This window comes from Brachyistius frenatus, unplaced genomic scaffold, assembly GCF_029030835.1.
Source record: "Brachyistius frenatus isolate BFR_SWC_R1_liver_20210118 unplaced genomic scaffold, ASM2903083v1 Contig_87, whole genome shotgun sequence".
Taxonomy (NCBI): domain Eukaryota; kingdom Metazoa; phylum Chordata; class Actinopteri; family Embiotocidae; genus Brachyistius; species Brachyistius frenatus.
Genome location: NW_027210686.1, coordinates 870,541 through 892,654, shown reverse-complemented (window position 1 = coordinate 892,654; position 22,114 = coordinate 870,541). Strand labels below are relative to the sequence as shown.

At 41.7% G+C, this 22,114-nt stretch overlaps 1 protein-coding gene across 1 annotated transcript; it reads right to left on the bottom strand.

Annotated features, from left to right (window-relative positions):
- Positions 1-2,073: 2,073 nt before the first annotated feature.
- LOC138627544 (beta-1,4 N-acetylgalactosaminyltransferase 2-like) lies at positions 2,074-21,580 on the bottom strand. Its single transcript, XM_069709953.1, has 12 exons — positions 21,504-21,580; positions 20,538-20,656; positions 16,147-16,290; positions 15,255-15,361; positions 14,836-14,873; positions 13,097-13,163; positions 12,379-12,492; positions 11,905-11,991; positions 4,546-4,727; positions 3,807-3,950; positions 2,925-3,153; positions 2,074-2,797 (listed from the first exon to the last, which is right to left on the bottom strand). Exons 2-12 carry the CDS (start codon positions 20,654-20,656, stop codon positions 2,604-2,606), a joined length of 1,425 nt encoding a protein of 474 aa, XP_069566054.1. The 5' UTR covers positions 21,504-21,580; the 3' UTR covers positions 2,074-2,603.
- Between the last annotated feature and the right edge of the window lie 534 nt (positions 21,581-22,114).

Genomic DNA, 22,114 nt, shown 5'->3' with positions numbered 1-22,114 from the left:
GCAGGGCCAAATGACCTGGTTTATTTTTTACAACAGGTCAGCAGCCATAAGTTTCCTTTAAGATTTTTCTTGAGCAACTTTTTTGTTTTTTATTGGTTTGGTGTAGGCTAACTTCCACCAAAGAGTGTATCATTTTAAACATTTTTAACTAAAGGGAACCAAAATATATTCTTTACCATTTTGGTTTTACTAATTATAATTGGATTATTGTACTATTATGTACTAATTATACTATTCATTTGAAGTTTTGTCTGAAAATGATGACAAATAATGTTGTAAGCAAAGGTGATTCTGAGACACCTGCTATTATCTGGGAATGTACAACCTCATCCAGGTACTGAATTGAGATGCATTCAAACACCATCTGACCTTGAACCTCAATCCGGTTTAATAATTGTTCTTTAAAATTGTTCATTTAACTGTTTGTAGTTTGTTATCTGATATGGTTAAAAATGTGTTAATTCAACAGCTGCTGATATTGTTTTTATTTCTGGCTACATGCTTAATAAGGCTAACAAAACAAGGAAGGTGGTGGGTTTGTTATTTACGTGAAATCAACATTCTGTGTCAGTGTGATTTTTGTCTGAATCAAATATCAAGCAATTAGAGCAATTCTGCAGAATTTATTTTTTTTAGCCACAGAATCTAAATGATCTATTTTCCTTCATGGTGTAGCTCAGTAAACGTTCCTTTTTGACCAGTTGGTGGAGCCTTAAGATCAGGTACACAGGTAGAAGAAAGGTGACGATGCATATGATGATGCAAGTTTACATATTCTGAGGTCAAACATATTTTAACTTTTGTTTTCACCAATCTGAGTTACGAGCCTTTTGACATTTGCAGTCTCTTTTTTGGAAAGCATGATCTTGAATTGCAGTTGTATTGGAACAGGATGCTTCACACAACTGTTGAGCTAAGGTATAAAGAAACAAAAAAACCCAAAAAGGAATGGAATCATTTGAAGAGTCATTGTAATAATAAAGGTGGAAGCTGTATTTGGATCATGACTAATTGTGTGTTCTGTTAGTTTTAGTGTTCGTGTGTGTTTGTGTACCAGTATAACTCAGCTTAGTTCGGTATAAGCTGGTTTACACAGACACATCATTCTGTGGAAGTGACTGTGTACTCAACTTCTTTCAACTGAGACCAGACCGTCTCTCTTTAAGGGTGTTGACTAACTGTACAGGAATGAACTGTTGAGAACCTAATCTGGTTTCAAAGAGCCTTCATGTGCAGTTTAGTTAGTTTGTTTCATGTTCAAGCGCTGACCTGCTGCCGTGTTTCATCTTTAGTCTGCTCGTTGCTGCACCTGCATCAGTCAACACGTACTTTTGAGTGTTTACCCATTAAGTTTTTTCACAAAATTATGAGTTTGTTAACACGTCACAGTCGACAAGATGTTTTACTTAGACTACTTAATAGTTGCATTATTGTAGCATGTGATAAGGGCAGAGTTTGATTTTGATGTTTAGGCACATTGGCGACCTCGCGGGTTCCTCAGATGACCTCGGTGATCTCGCCCCATTGGTGCTGCATCTTATTGCTAAGTAGACTTGGTTCTGGGTTCATGAGGTGCTCCTGTAGAGTTAGGTAAGGGGAAAAAAGAAACTGACAGGTTGAGCATAATTGTTGGTAATTAACCAGATGCTGAGAAACCTTTAACTCTAACATTTTAGTTTATTTGATCAACTGAAAATGTTTGCTTTTTAAAAAAAAAATTTATTTAGCTCAGGATCAGACTTTGTGAAGGCGTCACTTGTAGTGATGACTCTGTCCAGAATCATCACCTGACTCTGAAGCCCCCCCCCCCCCCCCTCAGCTTAACACAGCTTTACAGCAAGTTGTAGCTAATATTTTTACCTGTGTGGTCGCTAACTTTGCCAGTTTGGTTCTTTCTCTCTCTGGTTTCATAGAATCCTTTTTGGTCACATCAGTCAGCTGTTTTCAGGTAGAAGTTCTAAGATCCCAGCGTATACCCCTCAGGACGGGGTAGACACTACACAGAGAGCTAAACGAGGGATTGTAATTACATATATTTGAAACACCTTCAGATGAATGAAAATGTTGCTCTGCAACTGCTACATGTTTAAATAAGCAACTGTTTGTCCCGAACACCACCCCAAAAAATATTGTAGCTTCAATATATTATATTAAATGTTATTAATGTTTCTTAGGGATTAAGCTGAGCGTGGTTTATCACAACTCTGGCATCCATTCAAGAAAAATAAAAGCTTGTTTTTTCATTTCTTTTTGTTTTAAATGTTGAAGAACAGTGCCAGTGATAGCTATTTAGATACTTATATGCTTAACTTGATGTCCCGACCCGCTGAAATGTCCATGTACTACGGTACTATGTCCTGTTTTAATCAACCAACGCTATGATAGTGGATCAGCAAAGTTTAAGTATATTGTTTGAAACATAAATCATTTATTCATGTTTTTCTGTTATTTAGCATCATCAGATTACATTGTTATTATCACGTACAGCATGGATTATGAGTAACATTTGTCATAAAGGACCAAACAATAACAACAAAAATGGAAAAGAAATATCAAATACATAAGTGCAATATGTAACTTCCACCAGTCATCCTGTTATCCTTCTATCCATATCGAATACACTTGAGGTGGTTTTTGAAGAAGTGAAGCTCCAGTTTGAACTCATTAACACTCCTTTCAGGGTTTCTGCATTTTTTGTAGCGAGAGTCCTTGTTTTTGTCTGTTTTTTGTTGATGGCCAACAACCACGTCATCACACGTGGCAACCAGCAAGGAGCCCAGGCCATCCATAAAAAACTCTAGAGCAAGAGACAGACATTTACCCATTAAGAAGAAAAGCTGCTTGAATCATGTCTGAGAACTTAAAGAGTTTGGACTTGCTGCCGGTTGGAATCCAAACTCTGTCGCAGTCTGGACCTACTGTACCTGAATGTGCTGTCCGCTGGAGCTGAGGGTCAAATCCCACCTTCTGTGCTGCATCTGTACGAGCCAGGAAGAAGTTGACCACCCCGCTGGCCAGAAAACATTGTGGATAACCAGGAAGTGAATGGAACTTCCCATTAGACTTCCTGTACAGGCAGCCACCATCCATTTCCTCTCCTTCCTCATAGACAAGAGAGAAGTGAAACCGGTTCCCTTGTACTGACCCACCAATCTGATAAGAACACAGAGACCAGAGAATTGGTTATGAAATGGCTACCAGTTGATTGTGTACCTACGTTTTGGACATGCTGGGATAGACTCCAGTTGTCATCAGCCCTGAACAGATGGGTTGAAGGTTCAACAGGGCTGATTCGGGAAGATGTTGACATTATATCCGACTCACAACGAGTCTAGAACTCAAAATCATCTTTCAGCTAACCAACTGTCTGTCCTCATGTACGTGAGAAATGGAGTCCTTACTAGAGTGCACGTGAACAAACCTATCCAACATCCCACAGACAGGCTTGGTGGATGTCTTTCGTATTTAATCCAATTTACATTAGTAAATAAAATAATATATGTATATATATTTTAATGCAACCTTATGATTAGGGTAATCTAAAGAAAAATGGAACTGACTCTTGTCTATAGAATTGGATGTGAATCAGGCAGTCAGCGTGCACCCTGAGGCAGTAGCCAATCTCAGCCATAAAATATAAGAGGCAACTCAGGTCAAATACAAAGGAATTACAATTCATTACACATAAAGACGTAACAATTGAAAAGCCTTCTCATATTTTAGGTTTGGGTACGTTTTATTTCCCCTTCAGCTTACAAATCAGTCCACAAAAACACCCCTCAGACATGAGGCTTTGTAATTCTCACCACGTCCAGTTCGGGGTTGGCCTCCATCACCTCCACAAGCTTTTCTATCTTAGTCTTCTCCGTAAACACAAAGTCATCATCCACCCACAGGAAGTACTTGGTGGTTACCTGGGAGACAGCCAGATTCCTGCCAGCAAACCAGCCCTGAGGGAGGAAACGTGTTTTATGTTTGATACATTTTACGATCTTTTGTAATGGTCATTTGAGGTGGTGGGTAAAAAGTAATACTGAAGGGCACCAACAGTTACACAAAAAAACTTGGCAATAAAATCTATGTCAATCATTTTCATTAGATTTATTCCTAAACTGTTGTGATGTCAAAATGGAAAAATATTTTTTCTTTGTCAAGTTTACACCTCACCTCATAACACCTTAAAGTGTTGTATTAGACCAAATAATGTCCTTATAGGATATTTGCTTCTAGGTGTGAATGACCCCTGATTGACTGATATGCATCAAATATGGTAGAATTGTTACTAATCCATCTAAGTTTGGTCAATACTTTATAACCATTGTTAAAATGCACAAGTCTTGAAATCTTAAGGGTCCTCCCAGATACACCAGATTTGAGTTTGATACATCTTTAAAAGTTTAAACAAATTCATGTTTCTGATCTTTTTTTTAAAAATCCATTTTAGTCAAAAATGTGAGATAATGGTCTGTAAAAAAATAAAAAGTGGTAGTAATAAAAGTTTTACATTTATGTAAGTGTAATAACTGACAGAGTGAGTGTGTGTACCTGTGCTGGAGGCATGATGTATTGTTGGATGTTTTCTCCGGTAATGTGCTCTGGTTCAAAGCTGTCATCTGCAATAATGACTTTTATTTTGCTGTAGAAATGCCGGATGCTGTTCAACAACACTTTCAGTTGTGAGTAGCGCAGGAATGTCTTTGTGGTGATCGTGACTTGTGAGTTGATATCTGACAGACAGAGACAAAACCAAAGAGTCAATTCCAGTAAAAAAAAAACACCAGTAGCATAAAATGTCCACATGGGTTAACATGAGGGGGCTGCTGGTTATTGAAGTACTTTTTCAGGTTCAAGCAATTCAGTTGGTTTCTACATCTGTAAATTCTCATTGCTAACGACAAATTTGATATCATAAATGTACTGATGAGTAGCACTGCACTAATACTACTATAACATACAGAACAATACAAAGTGGTCTACTGTTTGTTAAACTCTTTTCAAATTTGAAATGTTTGATTCTAGAAAGTCGCTATTTTGTCCTGATAACAGCTTTTCACAATCTTAATTCTCTCAACCAGCTTCATGAGGTCGTCACGTTGAGCTTTTCCAACAGTCTGGAAGGAGTTTCCACGTGTGTTGAACACTTGGTTTCTTTTCCCTTACTCTGCAGTCAAAGGCTCAATCCCAAAGCCCAACCTGAAGCTTAGACCCAAAACCCTCACGGTCGTAACTGACGTCACACGTGTGCGCAGTTGTAGTTTTAGAGTTCATGAGGGCTGAAATGGTATAAAAATGCTAAATGACAGCGAGCAGCCAGGTTGTGTTACTCAGATAACATCATCCAGGTTTGGTTTGTCTCCATTTTGTGAGCAGCAAGACAACCACATTGAATACATCACCAATTTTGCTTTGAACTGTGGGTTTCTTTCCAGCAGTTCCACCATGAAGGTCTCCTTCACACAGTTTCCTCCCAACAGCTGATGTTGATACGTGTCTGCAGCTTGAACTCTGAGAAAGACTCATGTAAACTCTATTCTTGGTTTTCCCATTCTAGGATGGTCCACGAGAGCCAGTTTCGGACAGGTTTTGGTTTTGACACAGCACTTTTTGAAATTTTCCAAAGTGAATGACCTTCATATCTTAAAGTGCTGATGCACTTGATGATGGTCTCTTTACTTCATTGAGCGGTTCTTGTCATGAAATGGTTGACTGCAGTAGTTTAATCAGACTATTTGCTCCATACCAACATTGCCTTGGGATACAACTGATGCTCTCAAACGCATAAAAAAGACAAGAAATTCAATTAATTAACTGATGGAAAGAAAATAAGATGAGTTTTATTTTCTTTGCCTGTGGCTTAAGAAGTTCCCAGTGTCTCATTTACAACGTCTTTTAAGACGTCTAATTTATGACGTCCATATGTCCTTCGAGCCGGATCCCAACATCTCCTCCTCTCTCCGGACAGAGCCTGAAACCGTGCACGGGGGAGTCTGGGACTCCTGAGGAAAGACCTCCGGCCTGTTTCCTTATCGAAGCAGTTTGGACATTGGTGAGGCCAGGACTGACTGGAGAGAGGAAGGGTGACGGGATCCTAGAGAAAGGCTGATTCACCATCAAACGTCGGACACCCGGGTAAGAAATGTTTTCCCCCCAAAAGAGTCAGGTCAGGGACCTGTACTAAAGAGTCAGGTCAGGGACCTGTGCTAAAGAGTCAGGTCAGGGACCTGTGCTAAAGAGTCAGGTCAGGGACCTGTGCTAAAGAGTCAGGTCAGGGACCTGTGCTAAAGAGTCAGGTCAGGGACCTGTGCTAAAGAGTCAGGTCAGGGACCTGTGCTAAAGAGTCAGGTCAGGGACCTGTGCTAAAGAGTCAGGTCAGGGACATGTGCTAAAGAGTCAGGTCAGGGACCTGTGCTAATGAGTCAGGTCAGGGACCTGTGCTAATGAGTCAGGTCAGGGACCTGTGCTAAAGAGTCAGGTCAGGGACCTGTGCTAAAGAGTCAGGTCAGGGACCTGTGCTAAAGAGTCAGGTCAGGGACCTGTGCTAAAGAGTCAGGTCAGGGTCCTACTAAAGAGTCTGAGTAGACTATATAAACTAAAGAGTCTGAGTAGACTATATAAACTAAAGAGTCTGAGTAGACTAGGTCAACTAAAAGTTGCGCGTGCAAAACTAGGTCAGGGACCTACAGGTAACTAAGTCAGGGATTTAAGAGATAGGTCAGGGACCTACAGATAACTACTTAAAAAACATAAATAAATAAATAAATAAATAAATAAATAAATAAAAAAAATAAAACTTCCGGTAGATATACATATAAATAAATAAATAATTAGATACTGTGAGCGTCCAGTTGCTCAGGTGAACTCCATACAAACTGGTTGGCTCATGGATAGAAATAAATAATAAATAAATGAGTGAATAGATACTGTGAGTGTCTTACAGTGTAAAGGAGAGCCGAAACCTTGCGGTGTGAACCTAAACTCTCCTCTGCGGAAACCTAACGGTGCCAAAAGCAGATATCACTGTATAAAGACCAGTTGCTCAGGTGAACTCCATACTATCTGGTTGGCTCACAGATAGAAAAAATGGGATCATGCAAGATGGAAGAGATACCTCTGGAGGGAGACGTAAAATGCATGCACTCAAAAGGCACGGATAACATAAAATATTTGAAAAGAGAAGAGGAAAGTTGAAAAGAGAAGAAAAAAGCTGAAAAGAGAAGAGGAAAGTTGAAAAGAAAAGAGAAGGAGATGGGAGAGATTAAAAACAAAAAGGCAGGGGAAGGGAGTATAGCTTTTAATGCACCAATACTATATCTAATAATTGAAATACATTTCTCCCGGAGAAATGATGAAGATGTTGATTATGTGGTACAAAATCGAACCAACATGGGACAGCGGCCCGATCCTCCTCCATACCCTAACATGGGAGACGTCCCGGTAACAGCTGATCCACCCGTTCCGCCCGTTCCGCCTCCGGCTGCTCAGCCAGCTTCTGTCTCCAAACCCACGACACCGTCACCAAACTCCATCCCCTCTACTCCAACCCCAGACAGCAGCCAAGAACTTTTATGAAGACAGAATATTCGGAAGTATATTATCGAGGGGATAATGATCAAGGAGATTTCAGAAGGAGGAAGCGAGGTGGATGGAGAGGGGCTGGCGGCCATGGGGGAGGACCACGAGAGACAGGTCACGACACCCGCTACAATTGCGGGAGGAATGTACACTGGGCAAGAGACTGCAAGCGGCGGAGAGACGGGAGGGTCGGAGGAAGAGGAGGAGGAGGAGGAGGAAGAGGAGGAGGAGGAAGAAGAAGAGGAGGAGGAGGAAGAAGAAGAGGAGAAGACAGTTGGCGGTCGCAGACGGGTTCAGCATGACTAACCACAACCACACCAGGATCAGGTTATACAGAAACACACACATTCACATGATTCACAGACACAGACCAACTAGAAACTAAAGAGGAGGAGACCAGTGATGTGTTAGAGATAAGTACAGTTGAAATACTCAAGATAAACCTTTTGTGACTCTACTGATAGAAGAGATTGAAGTAACCTTATTGTGCGATTCAGGAGCATTTCGGTCACTTATTAGGAGTCTAGACGAAGGATGTAAGGAGGCCATTTTAAAGGCACCAAAACCACAGACAAAAAGACAAATGATGTCATTTTTAGGAATGACAAATTTCTGTCAGAATTGGATTCCAGATTATGCAGAAATGACTTCCCCACTGTCTAAACTCATTTATGATGACCCTGTGACTGCCCACGATAAAATACAATGGACACCAGAAACAGAAAACGATTTTGAAAAATAAGAAAAAAATTGTCTAATCAACAAAAAATGTTGCAGACTCCTTGTTGAAGACCTTTGCCCGAGACAATGAAATGAAATTTTTTTTTTTTTTTAAACTCCAAGAAAAACAACAGTGGAAGACAAATAAATCGCAACAAAAAGACGATGATTTATGGAGATGACAGGAAGGCAAGATGATACTCCAAAAAAGTTTATATAGATATGCGGCCTTTTGAGCCATGGGATGAACCATGTCTCAACAGGAGGGATGGCATCTATAATAAACCAGGCATTTACAACATATGGCTTTACAAACTACTAAAAAACAAAATTGTTTGGCATGTATTATATGTGCAAAACACAACCCCCAAGGAAACACGAGACCTACAAGGGGCCGGTTCCCTTCACCAGAGTATCCAGTCCAGCATCTCTGCATGGATTTTATTGAATTTACACCATGTGAAGGAAAGAAATATTGCCTAGTTATCATCGACACCTTTTCAAAGTGGGTAGAAATATTCCCAACTAAAACACCGGATGCATTGACTGTAGCAAAAGCGCTGACAAGGGACATTATACCACGATTTGGAATACCAGAAAATATATTTTGTGACAACGGGACACATTTCGTGAACAACATTATAAGACACCTAGCCACAGCTTTCGGGACACAGTGAAGACATCACTGCTCATACCATCCACAGTCAGCAGGCCAAGTGGAAAGAACTAATGGGACAATCAAATTAAAATTGAGAAAGATGATGGCAGGTTTTGTGGAATTGGATGAGATGCATTCCACTGGTAACATTAAATATGCATATTCTACCCAGTGAAAGAGGCATCTCACCGTTTGAAATGATACACGAACATCCCTGTCACATGCCACAACTTGGACCTATTGTGGACAAGAAAGAGCCCACTGACCAGACGACTGCAGACTACATGGCCAAAATGTTAAAAAGAAAAGATATTATGTCTTCTGTTGTCTCTCCTACGCAGGTGGTGGAAAACCAGTCAATAGACCTAAAACCAGAGGACTGGGTTTTCATTAAGGTGATAAAAAAAAAAAGAAATATTGGAGCTCCGCCAGATGGGAAGGAGCCTTCGAGATACGCCTGGCTACCTCGACAGCAGTTCGGATTGCTGAACGGACCTCCTGGATACACCTCAGCCATTGAAGAAGGATGAGACCTTTGCTTGAACCACATAACTCAGACATACCAGATTCAGTAAGCTGGCATTCCCCCTGTGGTGAAGTCTGGCTACAAAGGGAGGTGATACCAATAGGGGTACTTGTCTCAAACCAGTGAAGAAACCAACAAACACCCTGGCGAGTAGGTTCTGGTGAGCTTATTTTGGTATATCTGTGGATGGACTGTTCAGCTAAAATGACTCAAGGCAGCATAACATGGCATCCATTCAGGAGGATAGGACTCTGTGGCCTCAGAGGGACCTTTGTTTTCTGATAGTCACAGCTCTGTTCATAGTACTCCCCATATTTTGGTACGGAGCCAACATAACATACTTGACAATCAGATATCAGACAACAAGACCACAATAGGACCTCAGGGTACTGACAAAGTTCACAGCACTAAAAGAGCTCGTGTAAAGGCTGGTGGAAAATATGCAAGGAACAAAAAATCAGTACCGGGTACAGGGAGCATTAATTCTCACATTCACAGAAGGGCAACAGGCCAGTCTCATGTTTGACGCATGTGCGGTTCTTCCCTGCAAGGGGAAAGACTGCAGCTTAGTTTGGTCAGACAAATATCTGTGCATGGTAGCATCTGTGTCGACCTAAAACAACGACTGTCTCTGATTAAAGGATCTACTGCACCAGGTTGTCACGTACAAAACTGCAACACCTTAATACTGACACTGAAGGATCCAAAGCAATGCAACTCCAGACTGTTAGTATCTGGGGCAGATCCAAAGGGCTTAATCTGGATAAATATAGTACAACCAACCACCACGGTATCCCGCCAAAGCGTTGCAAATACGAGCTCACACATAGATCCTGTAGTCCGACGATTGAAAATAACTAAATTTACAGATGTGGTGTCACTAGAGACGGGATATGGTGATACCAATATGTGGCTACAGTGGATGCAGTACTCAGCTCAGATGATGGGCAAAGCCGACTGCATTGGATGCTCCGAGGCACGCCCACATTTAGGTCCTATACATGAGATGCTGTTAAGGGCCTGAGCGAACAGCTCGATGCCACTAGTCTTATGGTGTGGCAGAACTGCATGACATTGGACATGCTGCTGGCTGACAAAGGGGGGTATATGTCAAATGTTTGGCTCTGTATGTTGTACGTTTATTCCTAACAATACAGCATCAGATGGATCTGTCACCAAGGCTCTACGGGGTCTTACAGCCCTAAGTGAGGAACTTGCTGTAAATGCTGGGATTGATGATCATTTTTCCAGGATGATGGAATCTTGGTTTGGTAAATGGACAGACCTGTTCCTCACCTGTTTCACTAGTGTTTCAATTATAGCAGCCATACTTATTATTTGTGGTTGTTGTTGTAATCCCCGTATCCAAGGACTGATCCAAAGACTAATCAATGTTACATTGATTAAACAGGACATCCTTTATTTGCGATTTACTACAACTGACCGAACGTATGAGACCACTAATACGACACCGATTCTACCTACGACTGAACGACCCCCTTATGAAGACGTATTTGTTCTCCTCCCTGGAGATCAGGACATGTTCTTAGACACTGACGTGTGACAAAATAATGTATACCATGCCGAAACTTGAGAGAAATGGCAATGGAGATGATGTGGTGTCAATGACTGATGTCTGGTTGAACAATACTCAACAACAATTGTGTGATTAATACGGTTTTCCTCATGATGATTCTTTTATTTTTTGTAAGTACATGTTATACTTTGTATAAACAGGAGGGATATGATGGAAAGAAAATAAGATGAGCTTTATTTTCTTTGCCTGTGGCTTAAGAAGTTCCTAGTGTCTCTTTTACAACGTCTAATTTACGACGTCCATATGTCCTTATCTTGTGATCTACAACTGAACTTATATCTAAAGGGAATGGGGGTGACTGTCAACTACTGTTTGTCACACTGTATAAAAGCTGCCCTACGGAGGAGAGACGTTGAGCAATGTTTGACATCCTTCTTTGAGTGTACATGTATTTGCTCCTTCTTGCTAGAATAAATGTCCGATGTGTTTGATTTTGAATCCAGCCTCTGAGTAATTTTTCTAACATTAACTTTATGTAATCGCACCACTTAACTGAAAGCCACTACCCCACAAAGCTGCTCAAGATATTGACAACGGTGTGCAAAACTGTAATGAAGACAACCAGTGACTACTCTGAAGAATCTAAAACATGAAACCTATTTTTGCTTGTTTAACATTTTTTGTTCACTACATAATTATAGTTTTGATTGCTTCTATTTTGTTCTACAATGCTTCAAATATCAGAAATAAGGAAAAATCCTTCCCCCACAGAGTTGGAAGGCACTGTGCATTCATTGTAATTTTCTTAATTTTGAATTGAAATCTAACAGAAAGCCTACTGATAACAAATAAAAATAAATCTTTAACCCCTCATGAGAAGTGCACTCTTACTTGTTCCCATGTCGTACAGGACTGGCAGGTGAGGTTGTTTGATGGCAATGGGAAACACAGCTTTATGGTTTTCAAACTGGAAGGATGCTACGTAGAGATAAAGAGTTACTGAAGGTGCCGTCCAAGGAGGAAGAAGTGAGTTTCCAGAGAATGGAAGAACAATACACAAACATCTTTCACTCAGCCTAAATTCACTTATGTGTTCACAAATTTTAGGGAAAGATTACACACACACACACACACACACACACACACACACACACACACACACACACACACACACACACACACACACACACACACACACACACACACACACACACACACACACACACAGATATATACAACTGAATATGTGCAAATTCCTTTTGATTACATTTATTATATCAGTACTTGTACGTCTTATTTTGTCCATTTCATTTCCCACATAAAGATCATGATTTCTGGCCTAATTTTCATTTATATAGAACATACCGAGGTCTCCAGTGTTGATATGGTAGACAGTGCTAGCATAGGACACTTTGGCCAGCAGGTGGTTGAGGATCCCCAGGCTGCTAGACTCTATAATTAATACGGCCTCACCAGCACCTGCCATTTACACAGTTGAACAACATCCGTTTAATCATCAACTACAGTACAAACCACGTTCATACCATGTTGATTTATGAGCATTCATTCAAGTTAAAGCATGAAGAATCTTTAGTGTTAACACAGTACTTTGGAAGCTCAAATAAATATAAAAAATACCCTTTGACTGATTTAGAATTGACTTCTATAATAATAATAATGTTATTCTTCAATTATCTAAAATGTTGGAATGTGAATCAAGTGCAAATCACTAATCTTGCTTTGTGTTCCCTCAAAATGATGATATAACATTGTATGACTTTGACAGACAACAACACCTACTCTAAACAACGTGCATGCTGTGTGTAAATGAAAGGACCTGGACTCCTGAAAAGATGAAAAAATCTTTCAAATATCTGAAAGATTGCAAATGGTCAGCAATAACAGTAAGATCTCTAACCTGTAGCAGATGGGATGAAGACACGGTGAATCACTGGTGTAACTCAGTTTAGCTGAGTATAGTCTGATTCATGCAGCTCAATATCAACAAGTGTTTGTTTCTTCATTCAACATTTTCAATGACAACCTTCAGTGTATAAAGTTACTCCTGACAAAGGAGTCTCACCTTTGACTGTTGCCTCCTCAGCAGGAATCTCTGTGGTCAGAATGCCTTTGGACACACTCAACAACACCTGAGAGAGATGCACTTGAATAAACTACAGAGTCAGAGTATCATACCAGCACAACCATCTTCATTCAGTTCTTCAATAGAAAAACCTTTACAATTAAATCTGTGTCTTGATTGGTAATATTGCAGGATCACAGTTGACTGGCTATACACCTGATGGACTACAGCCACATATCACAGGCAAATTCTGATATGTTATACAAATTTTGTATCTGAATAGTTGGTGAAAAAATCAAAAGAAAGTTGATGTATTATTGCCAGTGGAAAAACCCTCTGCAAGACATAGAAAACAGTTTGGTTTGGCAACCAGTCTTATTTTGCTATTTTAAAAAGTTATTTTTTGATTTGTTCATTTTTTAAGTTGAAAGAAGGCCAGCCCCACACCGCAACCACAAAACCAGAAAATCAATTCAACTTCACACCGCAACCAGAAAATCAGTGCAGCTTTGGACAGTCCCTGCTGTCTGTGCAAAAGAGTTGAAGCCTTCTACAGGGATTAATGTGTGCAGCTGTATAAAAGGCTGGAAGGACACTATAAGAAGGTTCACTCAGGTTTCACTGAATACAAGCTTGGTCACACCAGTAAGTGACACAATAAAATGAGTCTGAACGTCTTTACAAAATGATTGTTTTTCGAGGCTTATTCACACTGCGACTGGTGACACGCCTTGATGTTGTTTAACGGCTGTCAAGATAATCTCCCCGAGCTTTATTCTATTACTCTGTACTGTCCCAGAGATTGCCCGCATATTTTGTTTACAGGATTGCTTATTTCTTACATCTAATAAAAAATCATTTAGGTGGAAAAGTTCATATTAATTCATTCAAAAAATAGATCAGAACCCTTAACGACCATGAATTCTTCCATTTTGAACTCCATCTCTCCCTCAACAGTAAATACCTAGGTGTTGGTCAATAGTTCAAAAGTTCACTAAACCTGTTGAACATGTTAAATTTGCAGAGATTAACTCCACCGCCGCCAACCAAACCCATTATTAATGGAGATTCTGTTTGAATGAATTGAATTTGAAATGAAATTTTTCCATTTTAAACGCTAGTGTGACCAGGTCTTTTAAGTTTTTGAAAGCCAGTGTTAATCATGTTTGCTAATCATTAAATAGTTGATTATCATCACGCCTCTGTCCCAAATATATTGGGCAGTGGTAGTAAAGAATGACAAGTCCATGTAAGGAGTTAGGTTTAGGGTGATTGCGTAGATCAAATACAGGACTTACATCAGGAGACAACTGTTTGTCTCAAAATCAAAACCCATCTTTTGCAGCATTTTATGGGCCTTCATAGTTGCAGTGAGCTTTGTGCTGCTTACACCTAAGTCGACAACAAGATGGCTGCTGTACAAAGACATAAAATTACGTCAAAAAAGATGTATCACCATTTGCAATATTTCACAAGGAATTATTTCTGAATGGATGGTCATTGTCCTCATTTCTCTAAATCGGAACAATAATGGTAAGGTCAAGATTAGCAAGATTCTTCAGATTCACAATCATCACATTTGTGGCAAAATCTTCCTTGAAATGATTTGTTTTATATCAAATTTACAGATTTATCTTTAAATTTCCAAAAGGTTCAACAGCCATCTTGTATCGACCAGCCAAACTCAACCAATCTATCAGCAGACGACCTGTTGATCTGTTTTACAGGATCACACCAACCTTGTAGCTGCTTCTCTTCCCTGCATGCAGCTCTAAACCTGAAATTAAAATGACCTAACACTTTCATACTTTCATCTTATTGGAAGACAAAGATTTATCTCAGTTTGTATTGACGTTTAAAACGGATCATTCCTTCCTGGCAATTGACCAAGGAAGTGAAATCCTTGTCGAGCTTGTTGTCGTTGGAATACGGCGGCTCTACCCTCATACTTTATGACTTTATAGGTAATAAAGATTGTACATTGTATATTCATTAACTGTGGTATGATTTGTTGTTCATTGCTATTCTCAGTTTATATGTTCCTTCACTATGATTTTCCATGACTCAGATGTACCCAACCTTCTATTGTGTCAAATTGTAGTGTCATGTAAAGATTTCAACCTGCTGCTATCTGAGCACAATATAGAGGTGAGCCTACCTGGTATGAGAGTGGAGGTTAAAGGTCGTACTGTATAACCCTGGATAGGATACTGTAGAGGGGAATTGGCCACAGCAAACAGCAGTCTGGACAGGACAGAGGATGTCCTGTTGAGCAGATGGGGTGTTAGTAGTGTGTGCAAACAAGTAGCTCTTGGACTCTGACATTTGTATAACATTTGTATTTGAGTAGACATGAAACAGTAGACAGTAGACATATTATGTTTGCTTTACAAATGTACTTCCATCCATCTGTCCATCCATCCATCCATCCATCCATCCATCCATCCATCCATCCATCCATCCGTCCATCCGTCCGTCCGTCCGTCCGTCCGTCCGTCCGTCCGTCCGTCCGTCCGTCCTTCCATCCATCCATCCATCCATCCTTCCTTCCATCCATCCATCCTTCCATCCATCCATCCATCCATCCATCCATCCATCCATCCATCCATCCATCTATCCATCCATCATCCATCATCCATCCATCAGTCCATCCATCCATCCATCAGTCCATCTATCCATCCATCCATCCATCATCGATCATCCATCATCCATCCATCAGTCCATCCATCCATCCATCAGTCCATCTATCCATCCATCCATCCATCAGTCCATCCATCCATCCAACCATCCATCCATCCATCCATCCGTCCATCCATCCATCAGTCCATCCATCCATCCATCCATCCATCCATCCATCCATCCATCCATCCATCCATCCATCCATCCATCCATCCATCCAACCATCCATCTATCAACCATCCATCAATCCATGCAACCAACCAACCATCCATCCATCCATCCATCCATCCATCCATCCATCCATCCATCCATCCATCCATCCATCCATCCATCCATCCATCCATCCATCCATCCATCCATCCATCCACTACCTGGCTTTGTGCTGCTGGAACTCTTTAGCTCGGCGTTTCACCAGCTCCTCATATTTCTCCTTGGGGAGGTGATCTTTGAGGATATCATATCCTTTGGTACAGTTGCATGGACCAGGTGAGGGAAGGTGAGTTGGGAGTGGTGACCTGGAAGGGTGGGGGTAATATGGAGGTCTTAATGGGTCACAAGTCATAAGAACAACCATAATAAAATAGAAGTATCGGGAGTACACGCTCAGGAGACAAAGCAAAACAACTTAATCATGTAAATGAGATTGTTGCCTGAATTGATGAAGCGCATATCCACTCTTCCCAACAAGCAGTGCAGCTTAGTTTGAGAAAATACACAGCTGAATATCCCTGGTTCGTTAAACTTAGGTAGGTAGGTATTTACTTTATTAATCCCCGAGGGGAATTTTTTTTCGCTACAGCAGCATACAGAAGCAATAAGATAATAATAGAAATAATAGAATAAAACAATAGAATAGAATAGTATAGAATAGAATAATAGAAAAGCAATAAAATAGCAGTAAATAGCAGTAGAAAATATAAATATAAAATATAAAATGCACAATATATACAGTACATTATATATCTATATATATTATATACAAACAAACCAAGAAACACAGTCAACAGTGTTATTGTACTGTGATGGATTTTGCCAGAGGTGAGTTATTGTCCAGTCTTATTGCAGTCGGCAGGAATGATCTCCTGTATCTGTCCTTGTGACAGCGGAGCTGGAGGAATCTTTTAGAGAAAGTGCTCCACTGTCCCTGCAGCAGGTGGTTGAGAGGGTGGACAGGATTATCCAATATGGATAATAGTTTGTTCAGCGTCCTCCTCTCCACCACCTTTTCCAGGCTGTCCAGTTTGTAGACGATGATGGAGCCGGCCTTCTTAACCAGTTTGTTAAGTCTGTTGGTGTCACCGGCTCCAATGCTGCTCCCCCAGCAGACCACAGCGAAGTACAATGCACTGGCCACAACAGATGGTAGAACATCTCCAACATCTCGCTGCACACATTGAAGGATCGAAGTTTCCCCAAGAAAAAGAGTCAACTCATCCCCTTCTTGTAGACAGCGTTGATGTTGGTCTTCCAGTTCAGTCTGTTGTCTATGGACACACCCAGGTACTTGTACTCCTCAACCATGTCCACCTCCTCTCCCAGAACTCTCAGCGGTTGTGGAGCCGTCGTCTTCCTCCTGAAGTCGACCACCATCTCTCTGGTCTTGGCCACGTTCAGGAGCGGGTGATTTCTACCCGCCCACTCCACAAAGTCCTCCACTACTGCCCTGTACTCGTCCTCCCGTCCATCCCTTATACATCCGACCACTGCAGAGTCATCAGAGAACTTCTGCAGATGGCAGGACTCTGAGTTGTTCTGGAAGTCAGTGGTGTAGAAGGTGAACAGGAAGGAGACAGAACAGTTCCCTGAGGAGCTCCAGTACCACTGACCACCGTATCAGACAGCACACTGCCCAGACGGACAGACTGTGGTCTGCCTGTCAGGTAGTCATTGATCCAGGAGACGGTGGACGTGTCCACCCCCACCACCCGCAGCTTCTCACTCAGCAGCAGTGGTTGGATGGTGTTGAATGCACTGGAGAAATCAAAGAAAGTGATTCTCACAGAGTCACCGGTTCCATCCAGGTGAGACTGAGCTCGTTGCAGCAGGTAGATGATGGCGTCGTCCACTCCCACACGAGGCTGGTACGCAAATTGCAGAAGGTCCAGAGAAGATTTCACCAGCGGCCTGACGTGGGCCAAGACCAGCCTCTCCAGCACCTTCATCACATGAGATGTGAGGGCAACCGGTCGGTAGTCGTTGAGGCCAGATGGAGTCGTCTTCTTGGGGACAGAAACCAGACAGGACGTCTTCCACAGCACCGGGACTTCCTCCTGCTTCAGGCTCAGGTTGAAGAGGTGTTGTAGGACCTCAGCCAGCTGGACAGCGCAGGTCTTCAGGACCACGGGGCTGATGCCGTCAGGTCCTGCAGCCTTGCGCTGGTGGATTCTCTCCAGCTGTCTCCTAACCTGGCCAGTCGTCACAGAGAGGGGGGTGAGGGGAGGGGGGGTCGAGGTGTCGATGGAGGAAGAGCCCTTTGAGATTGAGGGCTCTATGCAGTTCACCAGGGGGCGCAGAGGGGAGAGGGGGGAGGCAGCAGAGGTGTTTGGGAGGTGTGAGGTGTGGAGGAGACAGATGAGGGTGGTGAACTAAACCTGTTGAAGAAACAGTTTAGTTCATTTGACCTCTCCAGGTTCCCCCTGGTTGTTCCTCTCCAGGTTCCCCCTGGTTGTTCCTCTCCAGGTTCCCCCTGATTGTTCCTCTCCAGGTTCCCCGTGGTTGTCTCTCTCTCCCCTTGAACCCACTAATCTCCTTCATACCGGTCCACACCTCCCTCACATTGTTCTGCTGGAGTTTTGCCTCCAGCTTCCTCCTGTAGGAGTCCTTGCACTCCTTGAGCTTCTCCTTCAGGTGGCGCTGCACTCTCCTGAGCTCCTCCCTGTCCCCAGACCTGAAGGCTGCTTTCTTTTTATTAAGAACAACTTTCAGGTCACTGCTGATCCACGGCTTGTTGTTGGGAAACATTTTACAGTCCGGGATGGTACGGTGGTGTGTTCACAGAATTTAATGTATTCTGTGATACAGTCCGTCCTGCTGTTGATGTCCTCCCCATGTGGTCCACACAGCACATCCCAGTCCGTGGACTCAAAGCAGTCCTGCAGGGCGTCTTTAGCCACCTGTGTCCACCTCCTCACAGTCCTGGTGGTCACAGACTGCCTCTGCACCAGGGGGACATACCTGGGAGTCAGCAGGACCAGGTTGTGGTCTGATCTACCAAGGGGGGGAAGGGCAGTAGTACTGTATGCATCCATGGCATTAGCATACAGTAAGTCCACAGTTTTATTGTTTCATGTGGGGCAGTTCACATACTGGTGCAAAGTTGGCAGTACTTTATCCAGACTGGTTAAAGTCTCCATTAACTGCCAAAAATGCACCGGGATGCTGAGTCTGCAGTTTAGACACAGTGGAGTGGATGGTGTCCACTGCTGCCTCTACGTCAGCTGATGGAGGAATGTACACAACGATAACGATGGCGGACGTGAACTCCCTCGGTAAATAATAAGGGCGCATCCCCACGGCTAGCAGTTCAATGTCCGGGCTACAGAAACGTTCCTTCACACACACGTGGTCGGGATTACACCACCTCTCGTTCACATAGACTGCAATCCCTCCACCTTTCTTCTTGCCGCTCCGAACAACGTCTCCGTCTCCCCGAACAGTCCTGAAGCCGGGTACGGCCGCGCTGTGGTCCGGGAGATGTGAGTGCAGCCATGTCTCGGTGAAACACATGATGCTGCACTCCCGGTACTCTCTCTGGGTCTTTACCAGCGCCGAGCTCGTCCGTCTTGTTGGCCAACGACCTCACGTTCCCCATTAAGATCTCCGGTACCGATGGTTTATATTTCCTCCTCTTCACCTTCATCTTAGCTCCAGCTCTGCAACCCCAACGTCTTCTCCGAAGTTCAACGGGGATCTCAGGCCTCGCTCCGGGCAGCAGCAGTAGAGGTCTACTCAGCGCGATCAGCTGATCATGAGCGTAAACAATAACAGTGCCCCCATTCAGAAACATGGAAAAAATTACGGTCCATTACGGACCGTTAACTTAACACACGAGAGAAAGAAAAAACAAAACAACTCCGAAGAGGAGAAAGACTTAAAAAATACTAATAAACAACACACTCGGGGGGGGGGGGGGGGGTAACTGCTGCAACAGGCTGCCACTAGCGCGGCGTCATCTTACATCTTACTTAGCAGGTAGAGAAGTAGCAGGGGGTGCAGGCAGCAGTAGGATGGCCCAAGGTTATTAGATGATATATAGTGATTTTACTTTCTTGGTGGCATGCACAGCATTGCATTGGTTTAACGTACTCTAGGGCTACAAGCTTGACGTACCCTGCTATACATAGGCAATGCTATGTCAAACGTGCATCTATCTTTATTTCGATGGGGTTTATTAGCTTTCTTCTGGAGAAAGAAACTGGCAGGATTGTAGGCAGAAATCTTGGTATGGAGTTTACAAACTCTACCTTTTCATTCTATTGAAGAACAGATGTTTTCATCTTGGAAAAAAAAGTAAGATTGACACAGAAAAGCACATTGTAATTCACAATATATCAAAATAAATGAGATCAAGAGATTTTAAGGTTATCATTTGATTTTTTTTTTTCAGGAAAATCATTTTTTTCAGTGCCAATACAATGCAAGTTTTTCAGTGCCAATGATCCCCTTTTCATTTTCATTTTCATGTTTTGTTTTTCATTGCCAAACTTTCACAGACAAACACAACCAGGAGCAGAAACACATGCAGACATCGGGTCGGTTTTACCTTGGACTTGGTGCCGTGGATACCTCTTTGTGTGTGAGTATCACAGAATAGAAAGACAGCAGGATGGTGACACACACAACAGCAACCACCAGCAGCCTTGCTCTGCTCAATACACCCATCTGTTGAGATATAAACACTCATATTGTTGTCTGTTTGCTGGTTTAAAAACAACCAAATATATATTGCTGATAAATTTGTTGGTACGCTGTTCAAAAATTCCAGTTTATGGAAAAACTGTTTCATTCCTCTTGAAAAGTGATGAAATTGAAGGCTTTGCAGCCAGCAGAATATTTAAAGTTGATTAGTTTTCTTCTGACTTCAGTGAGCACCGTGGATTTGAGAGCAGATCAAAGATCACTCATAACCGTGACAGGGGAAAGTACACACCTTGTTGGACGTGTTCTGAAGTGACGGCTCATGTTGAAAAATGCATTAGCTGCAGCTTTATATTAAATATAGAACGAGGTAGTTTTGGACTTTAAGTTTAACTTTATTTGAAGGTTTCATAGGATGTCACGCTGCTCTTTGTTTTAATAATTTAATTCCATTGTTTAAATTGTCAATTTGGTCCTGATTTCTCCATGATTTCTCTGATCAACTCCACCGATACCTTCGTCAGAATTTCTTTCCTGCTTCACTTGGTTTTCATTTTGTCAGTTTCAGCCATTTTCCTATCATTTTATATTTATACATTTATATATTATAAACATATTCAACACTTTACTGTAAGTAGTGTAAGTACATTGTTTCATATTTTGTGCACTATTTGGTTTTCTTTGCTGCTGTGATGACCGAATTTCCCCATTGTGGTATTAATAAAGTCAAATCTAATCTCTTCCCTCTCAGGCATCTGAGACTGGTGTTTTACACAGGTTAAAGTAAATACCTACCTACCTAAACAGAATGCCACCATGAAAACAAAGACATGGTGTTTATAATGGTAATAAAAAAAACTACAGCTCTTACCGTCTTCTCTTTCTAAAGTTCCACTATCGTTCCATGAATGTAGCACGAATAACAAACACCTCTTAGATGGATGACAGGTGAAGCAATAAGCCTGTGAAATGATGACAACCTTGTTTTACAGTGAGATAATGGGCGAGAGGGGAGGATCCCCCCCTAGTGGTACGTCGTGGCACTGCAGGGTGGGTCTCCACTCTGTCAGCAGTGCAGGGCCAGGGACCATGACATGGTTTGTTTTCACAGCAGGTCAGCAGTTATCATTTTTTTAAAGATATTTGTTGAACAACCTTGTTCTACTTTTCTTTTCTTTTTTTTTTTTTTTAACTATTACTTCCACCAATGAGGCATATTTGACTATTTTTGAATTCAAAAGGAACAAAAATATATCCTTTACTTATCCTCTGCAGCAATGAGTCTCATTGGAATATATACAGTATATATATACACAGTGGTGTGAAAAAGTGTTTGCCTCCTTCCTGATTTCTTATTTTTTTGCATGTCTGTTGTTTCAGATCATCAAACAAATTTAAATATTAGTCAAAGATAACACAAGTAAACACAAAATGCAGTTTTTAAATGAATGCTTTTATTATTAAGGGAGAAAAACAATCTAA

Coding starts and splice junctions, on each gene's coding strand:
- LOC138627544 (XM_069709953.1), bottom strand. CDS start 20,656: ATGGGTGTATTGAGCAGAGCAAGGCTGCTGGTGGTTGCTGTTGTGTGT. Junction 11,992..12,378: donor TATCAACACTGGAGACCTCG/GTATGTTCTATA, acceptor ATCTCTACGTAG/CATCCTTCCAGTTTGAAAAC. Junction 2,798..2,924: donor CCAGCGGACAGCACATTCAG/GTACAGTAGGTC, acceptor CTCTTGCTCTAG/AGTTTTTTATGGATGGCCTG.